Source organism: Periophthalmus magnuspinnatus, chromosome 20 (genome assembly GCF_009829125.3).
Source record: "Periophthalmus magnuspinnatus isolate fPerMag1 chromosome 20, fPerMag1.2.pri, whole genome shotgun sequence".
In the NCBI taxonomy this organism is placed as follows: Eukaryota; Metazoa; Chordata; class Actinopteri; order Gobiiformes; family Gobiidae; genus Periophthalmus; species Periophthalmus magnuspinnatus.
The window spans coordinates 12,557,444-12,576,153 of NC_047145.1; the positions used below are offsets into that span (position 1 = coordinate 12,557,444).

The 18,710-nt window shown below is 38.7% G+C and overlaps 1 protein-coding gene across 1 annotated transcript in view; it reads left to right on the forward strand.

Annotated features, from left to right (window-relative positions):
• The window catches only part of LOC117388699 (RNA-binding Raly-like protein), a 101,971-nt gene that overhangs the window by 66,687 nt on the left and 16,574 nt on the right, over positions 1-18,710 (forward strand). Inside the window, exons 4-5 of the mRNA XM_055230282.1 lie at positions 2,095-2,273; positions 14,586-14,702. Of these exons, the coding sequence (XP_055086257.1) occupies positions 2,095-2,273; positions 14,586-14,702 (296 nt within the window). The remainder of the gene's footprint in view (positions 1-2,094; positions 2,274-14,585; positions 14,703-18,710) is intronic.

Sequence of the window (18,710 nt, forward strand, 5' to 3'; positions counted from 1 at the left end):
CGATTTGGTAATATTTTAGATTTGTAAAAACAGACTTTAATAAGCCCTTGACCTGTGTGCTCCACTATGATAAAAGTCAATTCATAGTCGTTTCATAGACAGAAGAACTGAGATTCTGCTACTCGCAAGAGTGGATGATAAAAGTGCATGTTTTCCGGTCCACCACATAGCTTGTTTCCATGGAGATGTCATTGTTTTGGCTTGAATGTTCCATGTTATTAACTTATGTCCGTGTTTATTCAGTTATGGGCATTTCCATTCAAAGCGATAACATCTCCATGGAGACTAGCACCAGAAAGCTTACATAGCGCACTGCATTATGGAATTCAGATTTTCTAGTTGACTAGAACAAAATGTCAAAATAGGTCAATGCTGTCTTAAGCTTAAACACTTGATAAAATAATAATACCATTTTTGGCAGATAGAACATTTCCGAAATGCTGAGAAGTGCCTCTAGATGCCACACTGTTTTTCCTTGCGGTGCACGCTGAAACAAATATGCAATATTTATATTATTTAGTAGAAGAAAAAAGGTTTCTATTGTACATAAATTGTTTTACTGCAGACAGTTTATAAACACATAGCTTGTGGGTTACCTTTGCAACTATGTGCCTTAGACAGGATACGCCATGCCCAGTGTCAAATTGGTAACATAGCTGACAAGAGGCAAAGACAACCACTCGTCACACTCATATTCTTTAATTAGAGACAATGTAGAACTACACAGAGTACATGATCTCATTTGATACATGCAGATACCCAGACTTAAAGTTTCCCTTATGAATTCTTTCATCTTGTCTGAAGTGCTGCGCCGACGAGCATGAGGAGTTGCTAATGACGGAAGCCTCACTTGTTTCTGCGCCCCTCCTCCAGCGATCATAGCACTTATCCTCCAAGACATTTCCAAATGTCAACTTGGCTGGAGTGCTGTGACAGACACACACCAGCCCCACCACCGTCAAAGTGACACCTCCGGGTGACATTTAGCGCCCCCTCCTCTGCAGCCTCTTCACTCTGAGATGATACAGGAGCAGATCTCAATCCTTTTGTCTTATATGCATCGTCTGACAAAGAGGAAGGCATTGGAATCCAAAAGGCCAATGGGATTTACAATGAGCCCAGAGGTGAAACTAAATATAGAGGAGCATTTAAAGGTCCAATGCATTATTCAATCTGTTTAAAACACTTTCGGACACCTTAGCATCTCGACACTTCAACTAATCAGCATCTTAAAATTCCGCCTTTCCCTGATCGTTTTCAGTATTCCAGCATTGATAAATATGTACAACTCCATTCAGAGTGACTAACACACTGGTTAACCGGGTTATAATGATGGTGCATGGACTTTAAAAACACCCTGGCACCCTGGGTTACAAACAGCCTGTCAGTGTTGCTGAACACAGGACTGGTGTTGTCACAATACTGACATTCAATTTTGATCCTAAGGAATAGACTCGACACTCAATACTGATTCTGAATCCCAAATGACAATAAAAAAGAATAGAATGTCATGTTCAACATTAAATAATAATACTTTCATTCATATTAACATTTGGTCTTAAATCTGTGTAATCCTTCGGTCGTCCAGGGAGGTATTGTGGACCGTGAGTTTATACTAGTGTATGTAGTCTTGTAGTCTGTTCTGATACAGCTCAAGATCATTCTTAAACTATCCGGGAAAGGTTCATTTCTGTCCTGTGACTTTTTAGTATCGATACTTGCTCAAATTGTTTTGATACTATTGATTAGTGTGTGATTTTTGATTTGTTTGATAACCCTAATTGTTACACATGGCAAAAAAATACCTTTTAATATTTTTATATTTCAATGTGGTTGTAGAAAAATGGTTTCTCAGGGGTGTCAGAGTTCTCCCAATCAACCTGCAAAACAGGGTTTCATCTCCAGCTAGATGCTCCTGGCCAAGATACTGTCTCAGATCTGGAAAAGGGCCAAAGTTTTTTCATAAACTATTTCTCACACCTCAGTCAACTGTCTGTCATAATAATCCTCTCCTTTGCCCCTTGGTAATTGTTTCAGCAATATTTCTAATACCTAAAGTGATGGCATAAATAACTCTGATAACCGTACTTGCAGGCTGTTTGACTACCACGGCAGAGTTGCCCCTCCCCCTCGGGCGGTCATCCCTCTGAAGCGCTCCCGGGTGCTGGCTCCATCATCCCGTCGTGGAAAGACCTCCTTTCCCCTCAAGACCTCCTCCTCTTCCTCCTCCTCTTCATCCAGACCTCCTACATCGTCCTCATCTGGTCTCAAACGTATGTTATACTACTACTAATACTGCAACTACTGCTATAATTGTGACACTGCTATATCATTGCTCTTGGCAGGTCTACCACAATGTGTTTTTTGATTCAGCCATTTTTAGCAAATGCTGAAAAATTGTGCATTGTACTTTAGCCAACTGGATAAGATTTATACTAATAAGAAAAGTGGAAAATGTTTAAAAAAAATAATAATAATTCTGGAGAAGGACCCCCACACCCCCTGTCGAATGCTGGTATACTGCTCTTCTGGTTACTGGCCCTAACCTTCTACAATGTCTTTTTCACCTTAGTATTTCATTTAATGTTGGTAATACAAACAGACTTGGATGTGATTTCAGCTGAAGTCATGTTATGAGATGTGAATCACCAATAGTTAGTCCAATGAAGTGAGGGCAGTGAAGTGGTGAGGCCCCTTAAGGCATATTTAGCTTTGGGGCCCCTTTAAGCTTGGGCTCGGGCTTTCTATGAGGCATTTCACATGTATAAAAAAATTATGTATTCCTATATGTCATATGTCACAAATAGGAAAGGATCCCAGACAGGAAAGGATCACGTTTTAATTAAACACCATTGAGTTCTTTTGAATGCGTTTGTGCAAATCTGGTCAGAAAACCGCTTCTTGCTCATTCAGCTGGTGGTATAAAAAGCCCTTTAATTCTCTGCAATGGGAGCATAACACCAAATCTCCAACATAATCCCTCCTTTTTGCCCTATTCAACCACTATTTCTGTCTCTCCTATGCTCCTAAACCTCTCGCCAATAAGTATCCATGCATTTAACTGGCCTGAATGTAATTATTGTGCGATGGGCTCTGCGATCGGGCTTGTTTTTGCTAAATGTTTGCCTATATCCGCTATAATTGGGGAGGCTGTTTGTGTCATTGTTTCCTGTCTAGGTCCCGGTGTTATCAGTAGCAGCAGCTTGGTGGGGTCTGCCAGTCGAACCGCGCAGCATTATAGCGGATGAAAAAAAAAAACCTCCCATCCTCTTTTTGGAGCGATTGGATGGATTCTGTGTTCTAAAGCTTCCCCGTAGAGTTGTGTGTTAGGAGGACTAATTTGGCCCGAGCCAGAGCCGTGACAAATCACTTTTTCGATTGACTTTGGCCTGGATGGATTGGCCAGGTGGAATAAGGTTAACCCGCACAACAACACGCAGAGATGGGGCAGGAGTTTAGAGACAAATGGGCGAAGCAAGTAATCATTTAGAGTAATGAAAAGGGGGAAAAGAAAGAAGTTTGTTAAAGGTGCACTCTGTAACTTTTCTGATGGAGGGCATGCCATCTGCTTGTCTCCATTATTGCTTTGCCAGGAAAGTTTCACATTATGGTGTTAAACTTATCTTTCATGCATTTAGTCAATTTCAGGTATTTTATTGTTTAAAGATACTTGACCTTAAACCACCATTCAAGGACATGGACTTAAGATTTTGTAAATGAGTTCAAAATATAAATATAAATAAAATAATTTAAATCAAATAATTTTAAAATAAAGTCAAAGTTCAACAACTATCCTTGTGTTTACAATAATCACACACTGCTAAATAGTTGTGGTGATCTTGTGTGCATTTTTCTAGATCCATTGCAAATAATGTTTTAATGTTTTTAAGAGGACATTTTCTATTATATACATTCATACCTTGTCTGTGTAATGTCTCAGTCATCCAGGTTTGATCCATAGTAAAAGAAAAATTCAAATCTGTCAACTGGACAAAAGTCGCTTCTTCAGTTCTGGTCAGATTACTGATGGACACTGCCTCATATCTGTCTGAAGTGAGGATCTAACTGCACTGAAACCGGTTGTATACAGTTTGTGTTTGTAGGTTAGGTCTAACGAGCTACAGGCACAGATCCCAGTGTCCACCAGCAATCTGACCAGAACGACATGTCTTCACTCCAACAACTTTTTGTCCAGTTGACAGATTTGAATTTTTCTTTTACTATGTTCATACCTTATTGACAAATTTGCTGTATTTGTATTAACAGTAATAATTATATTTTGTTCTAATTTTGCCACTTGCTAATGTTGCAAGATTCAAAAGCTATGACACTTTTAGTCCTGAACTAATCTGTAGAAGTATCTTAATTAAAGTCTAAATATAGCTTGTATAGTGTTCTGAAAGGAACTGGAAAAAATGCTGTTACCATGGAAGTCTGCCATGTTTCTGGTAGTTGTATTCTCACAGAGATATATTAGCAAAAACAACATTAACAGCAAATGAAAGTGAGGTGGAACAACCTAATAAGCTGCTTGATGACTACTGGTGAATACATCTGTCACTTAAAAAACGAGCATCTTAAAATCTTCATTGGTTTAACGTTGGGCAAAGTGAAAATTCTATGTTGTGTGACGTCACAATCTCGAGCTTCTTAACTTTTTTAAATATTCTTCATGTGTTATAAAAATATATATTTCTTTTGATACCCGGTGGTTTCAGAAACAAGATAGTTTCTCAAGTCCAGCACAAATAACTGATAAAAAAAACTACTGATTTTAACTTGCAGCTTTTCACTTGCTTTTATCATTAAGTTGCTATGGAAGTACAGCTACCCAAGAAGCTATCTCTCTTTTTCTTTAAAACCTGTGCCTTTGTCGCCAAGTTAGATTTAAATCTTTATCCCCAAAGCCCCACTCTCTTTGTCCGCATTAATCTTTACAGACCACTGATTCTGCACCTCCTCAGCGTTCCCTCGATACTCCGGTTCATCTCAGGTTTCTAAAATTAACATCATTACTCACTCCCTAAACCGTTCCTAATGCCGATTAAACAACAATAGTGTCTTTCTTCCTCCCGTCTTCTCTTTCTCGATCTATTTCTGATGATTTGATCCTGGGATTAAAATGTGTATGTTTTCTTTCAGCGCCGCTTTGTCTATATCCTATGATAGTACAAAAGCAGAACGCCCCCCCAAGCCAAGCGATAAATTAGAAATCGCTCCTCACTTTTCTTATCATCAAAAGGACGACCCACTAGTGCCCCCAAGCTAGCCCAGATAATGCCGTATCCGGAAAATACAGTGTTTATGGCGATGCAATGTCCGCCTACGTGTGCGAGTGAAAAGATTCTAGGTTGAGGTGATGCTAAGGAGGAGATAGTTTCACTTCAATATGTTTCCATCATCCAGATTTGGTATGGTTCTGGTGGGCTCTTCTCTCTCTTTGGAGAAGGTTATTTTCCGCCCATGAGTTGAGGCGGAGTTAGGAGCTGCTTGAGAAAACATGAGACCCGACATGAGATTTGCACTTAGATATGACCCACAGCCTGCAGAACCTCTGGAGTGTTAAAGTATGTGCTATATGCTAATGCAATCATGAGGCTACAGGGACGGGTAAGATCATAGGAAATATATGCATTTCCTAAAACGTATTCGAATATGTAACAGTAAGTGTCGCCAAAAATGTAAAGAGAAATATATATGTATCATTTAGCACCTTACGAAATAAAAACAAGATCGTTTAAATAATCGCTCATACTTTAATTGCAAGGAGCAGCGTATTTTATGATTTTTTTAATGAAGTTTTTGTAAATTTTGAGTTATTTGAAGTAAAGTCGCAGTTAAGTTCAATGAAGTTCTTTCCCTTTTACCTAAAAATGACAACATTCCCAAATATAACTAAAACCACAAGCAGTGATGAAGGCCCTCACCACCCCTTGCGACTGCAGGCTACACACCACCGCGTAGATCCTGCTGTTCGTTCCCACTTACATCGCACCTCCCCCCAAAATCAGCGTCTATGTCACATGTGTCAAACTCAAGGCCCACGGGCTAAACGTGGCCCTCCACATCATTTTATGTGGCCCTCGACAGGGTAAATTAAAAGGTATGATGGCCTTGCAATGTCATTTTATCACGGGACACAGACAGTTACACAGCTATATTTTTACATCTTTGCAAATTTATATGTAACATTTGTAACTTGAACAAGTAATGAATACAGAAACAGTTAATTAACAATTTTAAAAAGTAGTTACATTTATTATACATCTGACCCTTTGACGGCAGCCATGTTGCAGATGTGGCCCTCGACAAAAATGTGTTTGACACCTCTGGTCTATGTAATACTTCTCCATTTATTCCAATGAGAGCACTTATGACATTTTCACGCCTGCACAGTTGGAAATAGAGGTGTGTCTTCTTTGGCTTTTTTGTTCAGTATCATGTGTGGAATATGTGTACTAAAATTTCAATGGTCTATGACAAACACATTTTTTTTTCAACCCATTTAACCAAAACCCATGTATTTCTATGACAAACGTTGGATTTTATGTGTAAATTGTTAACATGATTTTATGTTGAAATTGTAAAGTTTGAATAAAGACGCTGTAGTCTGCTTGATTTTTACTGTCTTAAAAACATGAAAAACACAACTAGTCCATTTTTAACACTTCACTGTGATGAGTTTATAAGTTCTTTTCACAACTTTCAGAGACCAGCAGCGTTTTGCCGTGACAGGAAAGCTAACAGCAACTTTGCATGCTTTACACTCACTTCCTCATGACTGGACAGTAAAACGCCTCATAATTAGATGCAAACAGTATGTAGCAGACCTAGTTTGACCTCGAGAGCTGCTTATACAATATATCTGTTCTGGGGAAAGACTCATTTTACTCAGATACATGGGAAAAATTGTGTGCAGGGCGTTTTATACGTAAAAATATTGAAACTCACACTAAGCTTATCCACCAATCTTTTTTTTTTCCCTCTTATGTCAATCATGCAAGAACAGGTGTTTGCCATGTGAAAATAGCCCACATTAGTTTTACAGATTGGAAAGATATCATTCAAACAGAGCTTTTGTAAATAGACCCAGCGCGGCGCTCATCTCTCTGTGCCAGCTCACTCATCTGTTTGAAGTCCTCACTATGGATTCCTCTGAAAGATTAAAATGGCCTTATGGGAAATTGAGTTTACAAAAAGCCAATATGTCAGACGGAGTTATTAGAGCCTGACATCTCTACTGAGCGGAGGTCTAGCATTTTTATGAAGGCAAAATAAATCAAAAAATGTGTATTTAAGTATTTGTGACAGCATGCAATATAAGTCTTGGATTTATTTTTGTTTTTTTGGATACTAATGTAGAATTTGATAGAATGTAAGGTATTCTTATAACGTCACTGAGCATCCCTGGATTCATGTTGTAGACTTGTTCAGTGATCAACAACAAATAATATTTTTTTGTTTGATGTTTAGCTACATAAAGTGGCTGTATCCATCTATTATTTTTTGTTTGTTTTTCATGTAGAAAAGTTAAATTTGTGTCATCCCAGTACAGATATATTGTAAAAATCAGTTCTTGGCGTCAAAATAAGTGCTGTCTGCTTCCCATTATAAAGCGTTGTATTGTTTGAGAATCAGGAAGTGCGCTGTTAACATGCCAGTAGTGTTTTATCTTTACCGTGACAGCAAAACTCAACTCTGTCACTGGAAGTTGTGGAAAACTCTTAAGAACTCATTGTGGTAAATAATTAGGACGCTCTGAATGCATTAGGGAAGAATAAATTTGGACCACTGCAATCAATTTAACTAGTTCTAGTTTTGACATTTTCACAATCACAATAAAAAGTCAGGTACACTGCTTTTGATGTCCTTCCAATAAAATCGAATGTACAATAAAAACAGCAGACAGATTGGAGGTAGTTTTATTCTCACATTAAAAATCCAACTTGGATCAACAAAATTCTGTATTTTACCTCCTGACTTGGCTCCAGATCAGGTTCAAAGTCAACTGGCTGTACACTAAATTATAGAACAAGTGTAGTGTGGATTTTAGGTTTTAACCCTCTGAGACCGCAGAATGCAAAATGGATTTTTTTAATTTCAATTTTAATTTTTTTAATAACTAGAGTTTTTATTGTTAGTGAGATGGCTGCATTGGCACGGAGGTTTGAGTGTTTACCACCAGCCAGTGTGTAACTCCGGCCAAGCGCATACTGCCATTGTATTCCTGGCAACTGATTTTATAGCAACCTTGAATAGAAGGGTAATGAACCTGAAAAAGTTTTCTCATAGTAGTCTGACTTTTTGTTCGGAGGATTTACAGTCTGGTCATTGGTCATCTATCGTTTTGAACAGGCCGGGCGCGGACCAATTTTTGTTGGGCCTCGGGCTTTCCGGGGAATTACTCTCTAATTACATTGATTGATACTTTTTACTGCAATTTTGGGAAACCTGCACCATAATAACCTCATTATCAAATGTTTTGGTGTGAGATAGACCATATATTTATTTCATTCAAAGTCAAAGTGTGTGCCTCAGACAAACCTCTAGGGCACATGTGTCAAACTCAAGGCCCGAGAGCCTAATGTGCCCCGCCATGTCATTTTATGTGGCCCGCAACAAGGTAAATTAAAAGGTATGACTGTCTTAAAATATCAGTTTATCAGGAGATGCACAGTTACACAGCCATTTTTTTTCATATCTATGCAAATCCATATGCAATATTTGTAACTTGAATAAGTAATAAATATAGAAACGCTAAATTAAGAAGATTAAAAAGTAGTATTTATTTTACATTACATTTGGTCACATTTAGTTATATTTATAGTGTTAATTTGTTAATGTGGCCCTCAGTGAAAATGAGTTTGACACTGCTGCTCTAGGATGATCCATTGTATTGATCAGTCGGTGGTCCTCTGTGTATTTTGGCCCTTGTTTTTGAGTCCTCTTATGTTAATTTTTCCTTTCTTTTTGATTCTTAAGCCGCCTTATTTGTTCTGACAGGAATGGACCATGCATTATTCTGATTGTTTTTTCCTCCTGTCAGTCACACCAATCTGAACTCGGGGAAATATGACCGGAGCCAAGACTATATAAGTGTCTTTGCCCACAATAGCAAATCTTAAGCCTTCTGTCATTTAAACATGGCGGTTTAAACCATGGAAGTCTTTGTTTCATGTTTACTTACTGAATACTTGCACAGCGCTACCCATTGTGTGACGACAGAAACGTGATCAGTTCTGACCAGCCCGCACGATGGCAGCTAGAGTGGAACTAGCGCGGGCTCAGAGTGTGGCTAAGCTAACAGTTTCTAAGGAGTGGCGACTAATCTAACTCGCACCAGGACAGACGGGGAGTGTCTTATCCAGTTCTTATTATAGAACCATGGTTTAAACCCGCTTCGAATGTTCTCACTGAATGTAGTAATCTTATATTTATTCAGCAGTTGTCATCCCCGCGGGGACCCCTGCTGGCCTGGGGGTGTGGTGTATTTCGCTGCATTGACTATCAGCTTGTAACATCCCTGTGCGATTTCCGAGGAGATTACTGAGAAAAACTTTGAGGAGATAAAGCTGTACGATAATAGACAGTGACTACTTTAGTACAAAGAAAGACATTGAGAGAAATAGCATTCTAATTCTAACCGTATCTCCTTGAAGCACTATCAAGAAGTTTGTTTATCCAGCGCTGACTAAATCTGATCCACTTCAACGGGAATTGAGTTTTCTTCCCTCACTTCCTCTGTCAGATTTGCCCTCATTTCCCGAACAAAAGTGGCGATGACACATTTTAACTGCTGAGTGCGGAGGATACAGATTAACTTATTACTTTGTGGTCTGAGATTCTGTTAAGCTGCTAAAACAGGACACCCTCGCCGTGGCAACCGTGAGATCGAATTAGCGGCGACGTGTCTCTCCGATACGGGCCATCATAAATATGTGTTGTTATTTGCATATGACAAAACAATATTCAAAGTTTGATGTGATTGTTTCCCCCAAGTTTGCCCAAAGCTTTCAATGTTTTTTGAAGTGCGTTATTCATGAGGCAGTAAACACAAGCAGTGGGAGGTCGATCCAAGAGTCTTGTGTGTGATGCTACTGTTACCACGGCGATGATCTGTGCTGTTACCGTGGTGATGAGTGGAAGGTGATCAAAAACACTTGATATTGATGACTGGAAAGTGTGCAAATTGAATTAGCAGGGCGTTAAAGTTTATTAAGTAAAGCGTATTTTATCATCGTATTCTTTAAAGCAAAAGCTCGAAAACACAGTGACAGTGACACTAAATTTAAAATGAAATGTATGTCTTTTAATGTATTTGCCTACCTTCACCACACCAGTCCTGCCACAATTTTGGCAGGGGTCACTAATGTTAGCAAAGAAATGGAGATAACTTAGCAAACAAGCAAAGTCATGAGTCTGGTCTGTGGAGAGGCAAATTCATTCACAGTGAGATTTTTTTGTTGTTGGTTTTTTTTTTTTGTTCCTAAGCAATATAGACACCCATGTTGAAAATGGGACTTTTATTTGTGAGTATTTATTGGCTGAAATATTCCGCAGTGGAGCTTTAAGTAATTTTCACCTTTATTAAAATAGTACAAATCGCCCCATGGGTAGCAAGTCTAAATATTACTACCTTAAAGTGTAAATGTCAAAAATGGGATGAAGTAAAGATTAGATTGAACAGGGTCAATTATAGACATCCATGTGTCCTTTGCTGCAATGTTCCACAGTGTTTACAGTGTAACACAGTGTAATCATGGTAAAAGATAGAAACCAATGTCTCCTTGGGCAAGACACTTTACCCACAACTCCCCTCTTTCTCTGAACAGGTAGTTGCAGGTTTGCATTTTGTTTTTTATCTACCAAGATGCCAAGGTCAGCAATAATATTAGTACTTCTAATATCCGTAGCATTACTAATTTCAGCGACTGCGAATTCTGAAAACCATTGATTTGAGTTATAATAAAAGTATTTTTGTCCCCCTTGAGAGATTTTAGAGATCGTAAGAAATACTTGCATTTCATCTATTTGTGTACACCATTAACAGGATTTTAGCCACAGTTAAAGGGTACAAAAGAAGAATTTATGAACACATTTTTCAAGGCTAATCTGAAGGTTTTCAGAAATTCTTGTTATTTTTATTTTTACTTCTGAGAAATTTTGTGGTCGTCTATAATCGCTTTACATTTGATTTTACAGATCCCATTGGTTCCAAGTTTAAAGAGGGTATTAGAGGGTATTATGCAAAATCTACTTTTTGGCATAGTCTACCATGTTATAACATTGTTCCCTCATCAAAAACATGCCTGAAGAGGTTTTATATGTCATCCATGCATGTTTGAGTAATGCTGCAATCTCTCTCAGGCCCTATTCCACTCATCCCGTACAACAAGTATACATAACCTCCTGCATGGACATTTTTCATAAATATGAAATAAATATTGCAGAATACACCACAACTTCACAAACCTGATGTGATGTGCAGTAGTTTCATTAGTTGAATGCACACCGATTGTAATGTGATAATGCCTTAGCCTTGTGACTTGGGGAGTAAGGGAAGACGGGATTCAGAAAGTCAAAAACAAAACTGAAAATGATTAAACATTCCAATTCATTGTTTCTGAGGGAATATAGTGTTTCAGAACAATAAAAGGTAACATGGTGATCTAAATTTCCTATGTGTTTATGTTGCATTTTGACCCTTTTAAACTATTAAACTATTGAACAGTTTTGTCCTTTAGCCATCAATGGAAAAAGTCACAAATTCTATCAAACCAAATATGCCCCTTTTCCCTTTCCTCTGCACTCTAATGCATCTTTTATTTCCCATTACAAAACAGCACTAATAGTTTCCATTAACTCCTACTTAATGCTTTTGCGATGAAGCATTGTGAAAGGAAAGGAAAGTTGAAAAGTTGTGCAGCAACTTTCTTAGCAAAAGTCCTTCGAGGTATAAAAACACAAACTAGACTTTGACTAAAGTAACTTACAGTCAGTCCTCGCCCAAGGCATCAGCCAAACCTGCAACAGTAAAGAGATGAGCCATGTCGATCTAAAACGGCCCAAGTCCAAGAGGTAAATGCTCAAAGTTCAAATTAATGGTGAAGGTTACATTATTTTGTGCAGTTTTTTGCAGTTAATAACATACCTTAATTAAACTAAACCAGGATTAAATCAGGACTAGACCAGGACTAAACCAAGTCTACATATGTACTGAAGTGGCGTTTAAACAAATCCTAAAGAGCCCTAATGTTAATTATTCAAATATTAATATAAGCTGTACTTACCCCTAATAAAGGAAAGCTGACTACTTCACAGAATAACACTAAAGCTAAGTTTTGAAAAATATACTACTACGAACTACTACTACTGCTACTACTACTACCAGTACTACTACTACTACTACTGCTACACATAGTATTATTACTGCAAAATCTACTACTCCCTATTTCATTACTATAGTATCACTTGCAGCTGGATGGTGGCTGAACATTTTATTTGCAGCCAACCCAATGACACATAAAGGGTAACACTTTATAACAATTACACCTGAAGTAGCCTTAAAGCATGAACAAAAACTTAATCATAATGAACAAATAGTTTATTAAGAATGATTCAGGCTACCTCCTTAAAGCAACACCATGTAACTTTCTGGAAGTGGCACGTTATCTGTCATATTTCTAAACATTCTTCATGGAGATAGATAAGTTTAATGTCATACTGTGGAAGATTATAGCTAACAGAACAATTTTTTCATAGAGACAAGGGCCAAATAAGAGTCAGGTTTGTGGAGATGCAAGCCCGCTCACTGTAAGGACACTACTCTATACTCTATACTATACTGACTCTATATTCATAAAGCAATAAAAACATCAAAATGCTATTAAGTAGTGACTAAGCCTATACCTGTTTGTTCTTTACAAATTAAGATATACATTTATTTATTTTTATTGGAGCAATGAATGTTGAATGCATTTAGAGCATTTATGCCTGGCCACTTTGGAACTATTACCGCACCATCACCACTCATCACACTTATTGCCCTTTACCCCTCTTAAAGATTCAAATATGCTTAATTCCTTGCTCAAAACTTCCTGCCTGGTATTAACAATATTGAGTGGGACAGACATGAGTGCTCGAAATCCCTGAGTTTTACCAGCGTCACATCTGGCAGCTCACAGATAGCATCCATATATTGGCAGTATCGAACACGACTGTAGCGGCAGTGCATAGCGGGGTGGGCGTAAGCTAGCAGCTAATCTCCAAATTGCAAACAGACAGCAGGCCCTGGTTTGCAGATGGGCGAGTGTTCAGCGGTCCAGATGAAGACGGTGAGAGTGACGTGAGCCTGAGAGCTGATGGAATCTTCGAGTGTAGGAGCCGGAGGTGGCTGATAACATGGCTGCTTAGATTGACAAGGAATTAGGAGATAGCGCCTTGAATGCTTTAAGTGCCGGGTTAGACTACACTTTCCATTAAAATGTAGTTTGCCTAATTATATTAAAGATTGTACAAATACTCTTGCTTACTTTTTTATAAAGTTTGGTGGGAGGTGGGCATTAGATATGACATAAGTAGAGATAATGCCAGGTCTCTTATAATATAAACAAGGGCCAAAGCTTGCCTAAATTACACAATTATGATTATTCGACAAATAAAAATACATCACAACACCTTTATTTTGATCCAAATTAAAACAAAAATATTTAAACTGCTAGTAAGACATGTTCCTTGTTGTAGAAATGATCCCATCATATTGGATGGACTTTTAGGTAGGTAGAGGTATTCTGTTTAAAACTCCGTGCTACTTCCTGTATTTTTGTATTTTACTTTTCAATTTTATTTCCACAAACTGCCACTTAAAATTATGATAAATATTTACCACAGGTGCTACCCTACCAAACCAAGTCATAATTAGAAAAACATGAAAACCTGTCATATGCGCAGGAGTTGCAATATATCATTTAAATATGGCATAGTACTCTTTATTTCTGATATTTAGCAATAAACTTTCACATACAGGTAATAATTGTACATTTTTCATTGTTAACAGCAGCATAAACCTAAAGCGACGTGATAATAAAAACAGGTGCATTCACTTCCTTCATAATGACATTCAGCTAGAGGCAGATTTTACTTTACAGTGTTTTATTGAATTATTATTTTAAAAACATGGCCACACAACATTGAGCATTTTTGTATGAGTTTTTCAATGAATAGGGGTAGGTAAAAATTGATATTTTCTGCCACTCCAGCCTCATACAGGATAATACAAGCTTACTCAATCGTGCATGAATAAAAACACAACTCTGAGTAAGCCAATGACGACGGAACACCATTATAGCACGGTTAATAGCTCATAATAGTCCATTTTATGCAATATGTTTAAAAAAGAAATAAAGAAAAACATAGCGTGTGGTTTTGGAATCGGAACGGTGATATAACAACACATAATACATACAAACAAAATAAATGATAATTAGCTCTCACACACACATAATAAGAGAAAAAACATTACAGGCTTTTGCTACAGTGTCCTGTTGACTAAAAGTGTGTTGTTGCCTTGTTGGTTGTCTCAGCAGTGAAGTCGGACCAGCTGCAGACCATCAAACGTGAGCTGACTCAGATCAAGACCAGGATCGACTCTCTGCTGGGTCGTCTGGAGAGGATCGAGAAGCAGCAGCGTGCAGACAGCACCGGTGAGTCCTCATACACCGATATGTTTAGTAACTGACATACAGACCCAGAGCCGTGTTTTGACCCAAGTTCTACTCAAACACACGCGTCAACGAATAGGACTACATTTCTTTCCATTTAGTTTATTTTTTACTTCTTTATCTAAACCAAAAACTTGAAGAGGAAGCTTTTAAGTCAGGCGATTATCACAGCAAAGTAGTCGTAGTAGTGACAGTGATTTGGCCATTTTTACAGCTAGTTCAAGGGTTCAAAGGTGAATGCTCATCATGCGTGCCACTGTTACCTTTAAGGGCGTAACATAATACAGTTCAGACAGTGCACTGCTGCCCCAGGTCTTAAGGGCCCCACTGAAACCCTCAATCTGTCTTTGTCGGTATCGTGCTTATTATGATTTAGTTGCTCACATTGTCCTGACAGCTCACTTTATCGAGGGCCTAACTGTAAGCGCACTCTCCTCTATCATGGTTTCCCTTATAGCTAGACGTTTTGTTACAGTGTACAATATATTACTCAATTAGAAGTAAATGTATGCCATCTACTACTACTACTCTGAGAAGTCCAACTTGCCACATTTGCATAATTTCTACGCCCATCTCCGGACTCCCATCCCGCCTCTTCGATGTAAGCCCGCCCTATACGTCTTCCTCTGTACGTGACACCTCTGCAGATAAGCCAGGCAGGCCGCTCTGTCAAAGTCTGCAGACAGGTGTCACAAGAGTACGCCGCCTCACTTAATATCCCAGATCTATAAAGATGCCCTCCCCTCCCAAGGTCACCCGAGCCCTCATCCCACAAAGAGGACCGTCAGGATTTTAACAAGCGAACGATGTGTTTTTTCAAGGACTGCATTGGGCACTTGACAGCTCCGTGCCAAAAAAAAATAAAAAATCCCCAAGTCTTCATCCTCCTCCAGGCGAATTTATGATGTGGTTTGTTAGCAAAAAGCTGAAATGAAAATAAATATGATTGGAAAATATAGCGCTGCTGAGACAATGGGGAGAAGGGATGAAATACGTTTGAATTGATCCAACAGATTATAAGCTTGAATCATTTTGTCTGGAGAGAGTGTGGGTGTTTTTGTTTAGTTCAATTTTATTTCTATGGCGCATTATTATAACAACTGTATGTATGCCCTCAGAGCAGAGTGGAATGGATGGAAGGCTTGTAAAAAAACAAAAAAAACAAAAAAAAAAACGAACTTATTGTCTCCTGGTATAAAATGCTCTAACAAGTATGACTTAGAATGATGTTTCTGGTACTTTACTGCTTTGGGTCTCTATTCTGATTAAACAAAAACAATTCATTTCTATTTCAATTCAACAACACTGTATTTATCCCTGACAAGCAATTCAAAAGGCACACAGATCAGTTGCACAGTTGTTCACATGAAAACAAAGCGACATTATGGACACTGCTGGTCACAAAAAGTGGCTAGTCTGAGAAAGGGCAGTGTTAGAAACAGTAAAAAATGTGAAATTTGGTGATTTAAAAGAGATAATATTAAAGTGCATGTGTGTTTTCTTTTTATTATTAACATATTTTTGGTACCAATGGCTGTACTTGTCCATTTTCATGATTATAAACTGTCAAATGGTCGTAACTGCCGTCAAAGTACTCGATTTTCTGAGTCTAAAATCCTTCCTTCTTTAGCCTTCATCCTGGACATCTATATAAATACACTGGGAATAGACATCCAACCATCCCAAAACTTTGACTCCCTTAGGATGTTCTGGTCTGCTGCCTGTCTCCTCCCTCTCTCTTTCTCAAACATCCGTTCATACCTGACATGTGAATGCTTTTCCACTGGGAAGAAGCTGCTACTTTGCGGTCTGAAATAGCAGCATAGAACAGTTGGAGAGAAACCGTATATCTATGAAAAGATCAATTAAAATGAGACGGTTGTGTGCTGTCTCTATTTAATTAAAAAACTTTTATTTTAATCGTCCGCAAGCCAGGTCCAACTAGAGGCGTTTGGTGAGATTTTGAAGCTGTGGCATGAACTCAGCATTACTGTGGAAAACTCCGTGCTGGCCTCGGAAAGTTGTGAAAATCACTTATAATGTCATCGCTGTGAACAATTCGGATGCTCGGAATGTGTTAGGATAGTGTGGTTTGGACTTTTGTAAACTAGTACTGTTTTTCAAAAATTTTCAGACAATAAAATCATGTGCAGTGCCTTTAACAAGACTCTTCTTCATAACCAGAACACAGACTGTATATTCAAGTGGAGTGAGGGAGTGTGACGTCACCCGTAGCGTTTGACTTCAGCCAAATAAAGCCAAGCAGCTATAGGAGTTATTTGGAGTCAGGTTCGATATTTGGTTGCTATGATACACATTCTTGGATTTCCAAAGAGCCAGGAGCGAGGTTGTTGAAGGTACTCGGCCCGTTTCGTGCCACTGGTTTGGCAGGGGGCAGGTGTTGAGCAACCAGCCGTGATAGCTCTCAATCAAACATGTTGCTATTCTAACCCTAGTGGGAGCAGACCTAAGGCAAAGAAGGCACCTGATTGGTCTGTTATTACTGTTCATACCTTGATTTACAAAAGAAATAGAGGTGAATACGAACATTTTAAAACCAGAATGATGAGGCTCATGGCAGCAGTTACAGAGAGGGGGCACCCATGCTCACTTCCTATTTGTAACGCTTTTATTTTCCTTTGTACCTCAACATTGTCTTTATCCTCTGCTTTCCCACCAAAACAAAACATAGACATGCTAAAAACAGCTTGAACATATCTTAAAGTTGATACTACTCTACTGCTGTTTTTAAATGTGAAATCAGTCCCAGTTTAGCCTCCATCTTGGACATCTATATAAAAACACTTGGCTGGAATAGTCTCTCAACTATCCAACGTGTGTTCCAAAACTTTGACTCTCTCAGGATGTTCTGGTCTACTGCGCGCTCTCTCTCTTTCTCTCTCGTTCTCTCCTTCTTCTTCTTCTCTCTCTCTCTCTTGGTCTCTCTCTCTTTCTTTCTCTCCTTCTCTCTCTCCCTCTCTCTTGCTCTCTCTTTTTCTCTCCTTTTCTCTCTCTCACTCTCTCTTTCTGTCTCTTTCTATCTCTCCCCTCTCTCTCTATGTCTCTCTTTCTCTCCCCCTCTCTCACTTTCTCTCCTTCTGTCTCTCTCCATCTCTTTCTCTCCTCTCTCTCTCCATCTCCTCCCTCGTGCTGTCTCTCTCTCTTTCTCTGTCTCTTCCTCTCTCTTTCGCTCCTTCTCGCTCGCTCTCTCCCTCTCTTCCTCTCTCTTTCTCTCTCTGTCTCTCTCGCGCTCTCTCAGTAGAGGGAGGGCGCGAGAGATAGGAGAGAGAGGAGGAGAGGAGAGAGAGAGAGCTCTCTCCTCTTCTCCCTCTCCATCTCTCTCTCTCTCTCTCTAACATACCTGACAGTGAGCAGTTTTGGGAAGGAGCTGATAGCTTGTGGTCTAAAATAGCAGCGTAGAGGAGTCATATTGTGTCAGTAGCAGAGGCGAGGAGACAGATGGTAGACGTGACCACTTGGAGCCTTGTTAAGGTCAGGCCCGTCGTGAGTGCGCTGTCAGCTTCTACCCAGAGGGGGACAAAATGACCCCCAGTCATATCTGTCCTATGCGGTCTGGAAATAGTTCATTTTTAGAAACAAAACTGCAATGATGCTAACTATGTACTTTAAATGTATCATGAAGTTGGGACAACCTAAAACTTGCATGTCAGACTATTACTCAAGTGAAGTACTCCTGATCTAGAGATGGTAGATTGGGAGAGATCGCTAGATTACTCAGACATGCATAGATAACATACAAAACTTCAAGCATGTTTTTGATGAGAAAACAACATTACAACATGGTAGAAAGTTGTGAATAATAGTCCCTCTTTTTAAAACAAGGTCAAAGTGAAAAAGTCCATTCACTCAACTGCAATTCTTACAACTTCATTTATTGGCGTATAATTATTTTTAAATTATTATTATTTTCATTATTATTTTCATACTGAAGATGTTCATTATTGACAATATTTTTCACCCAAATGAACT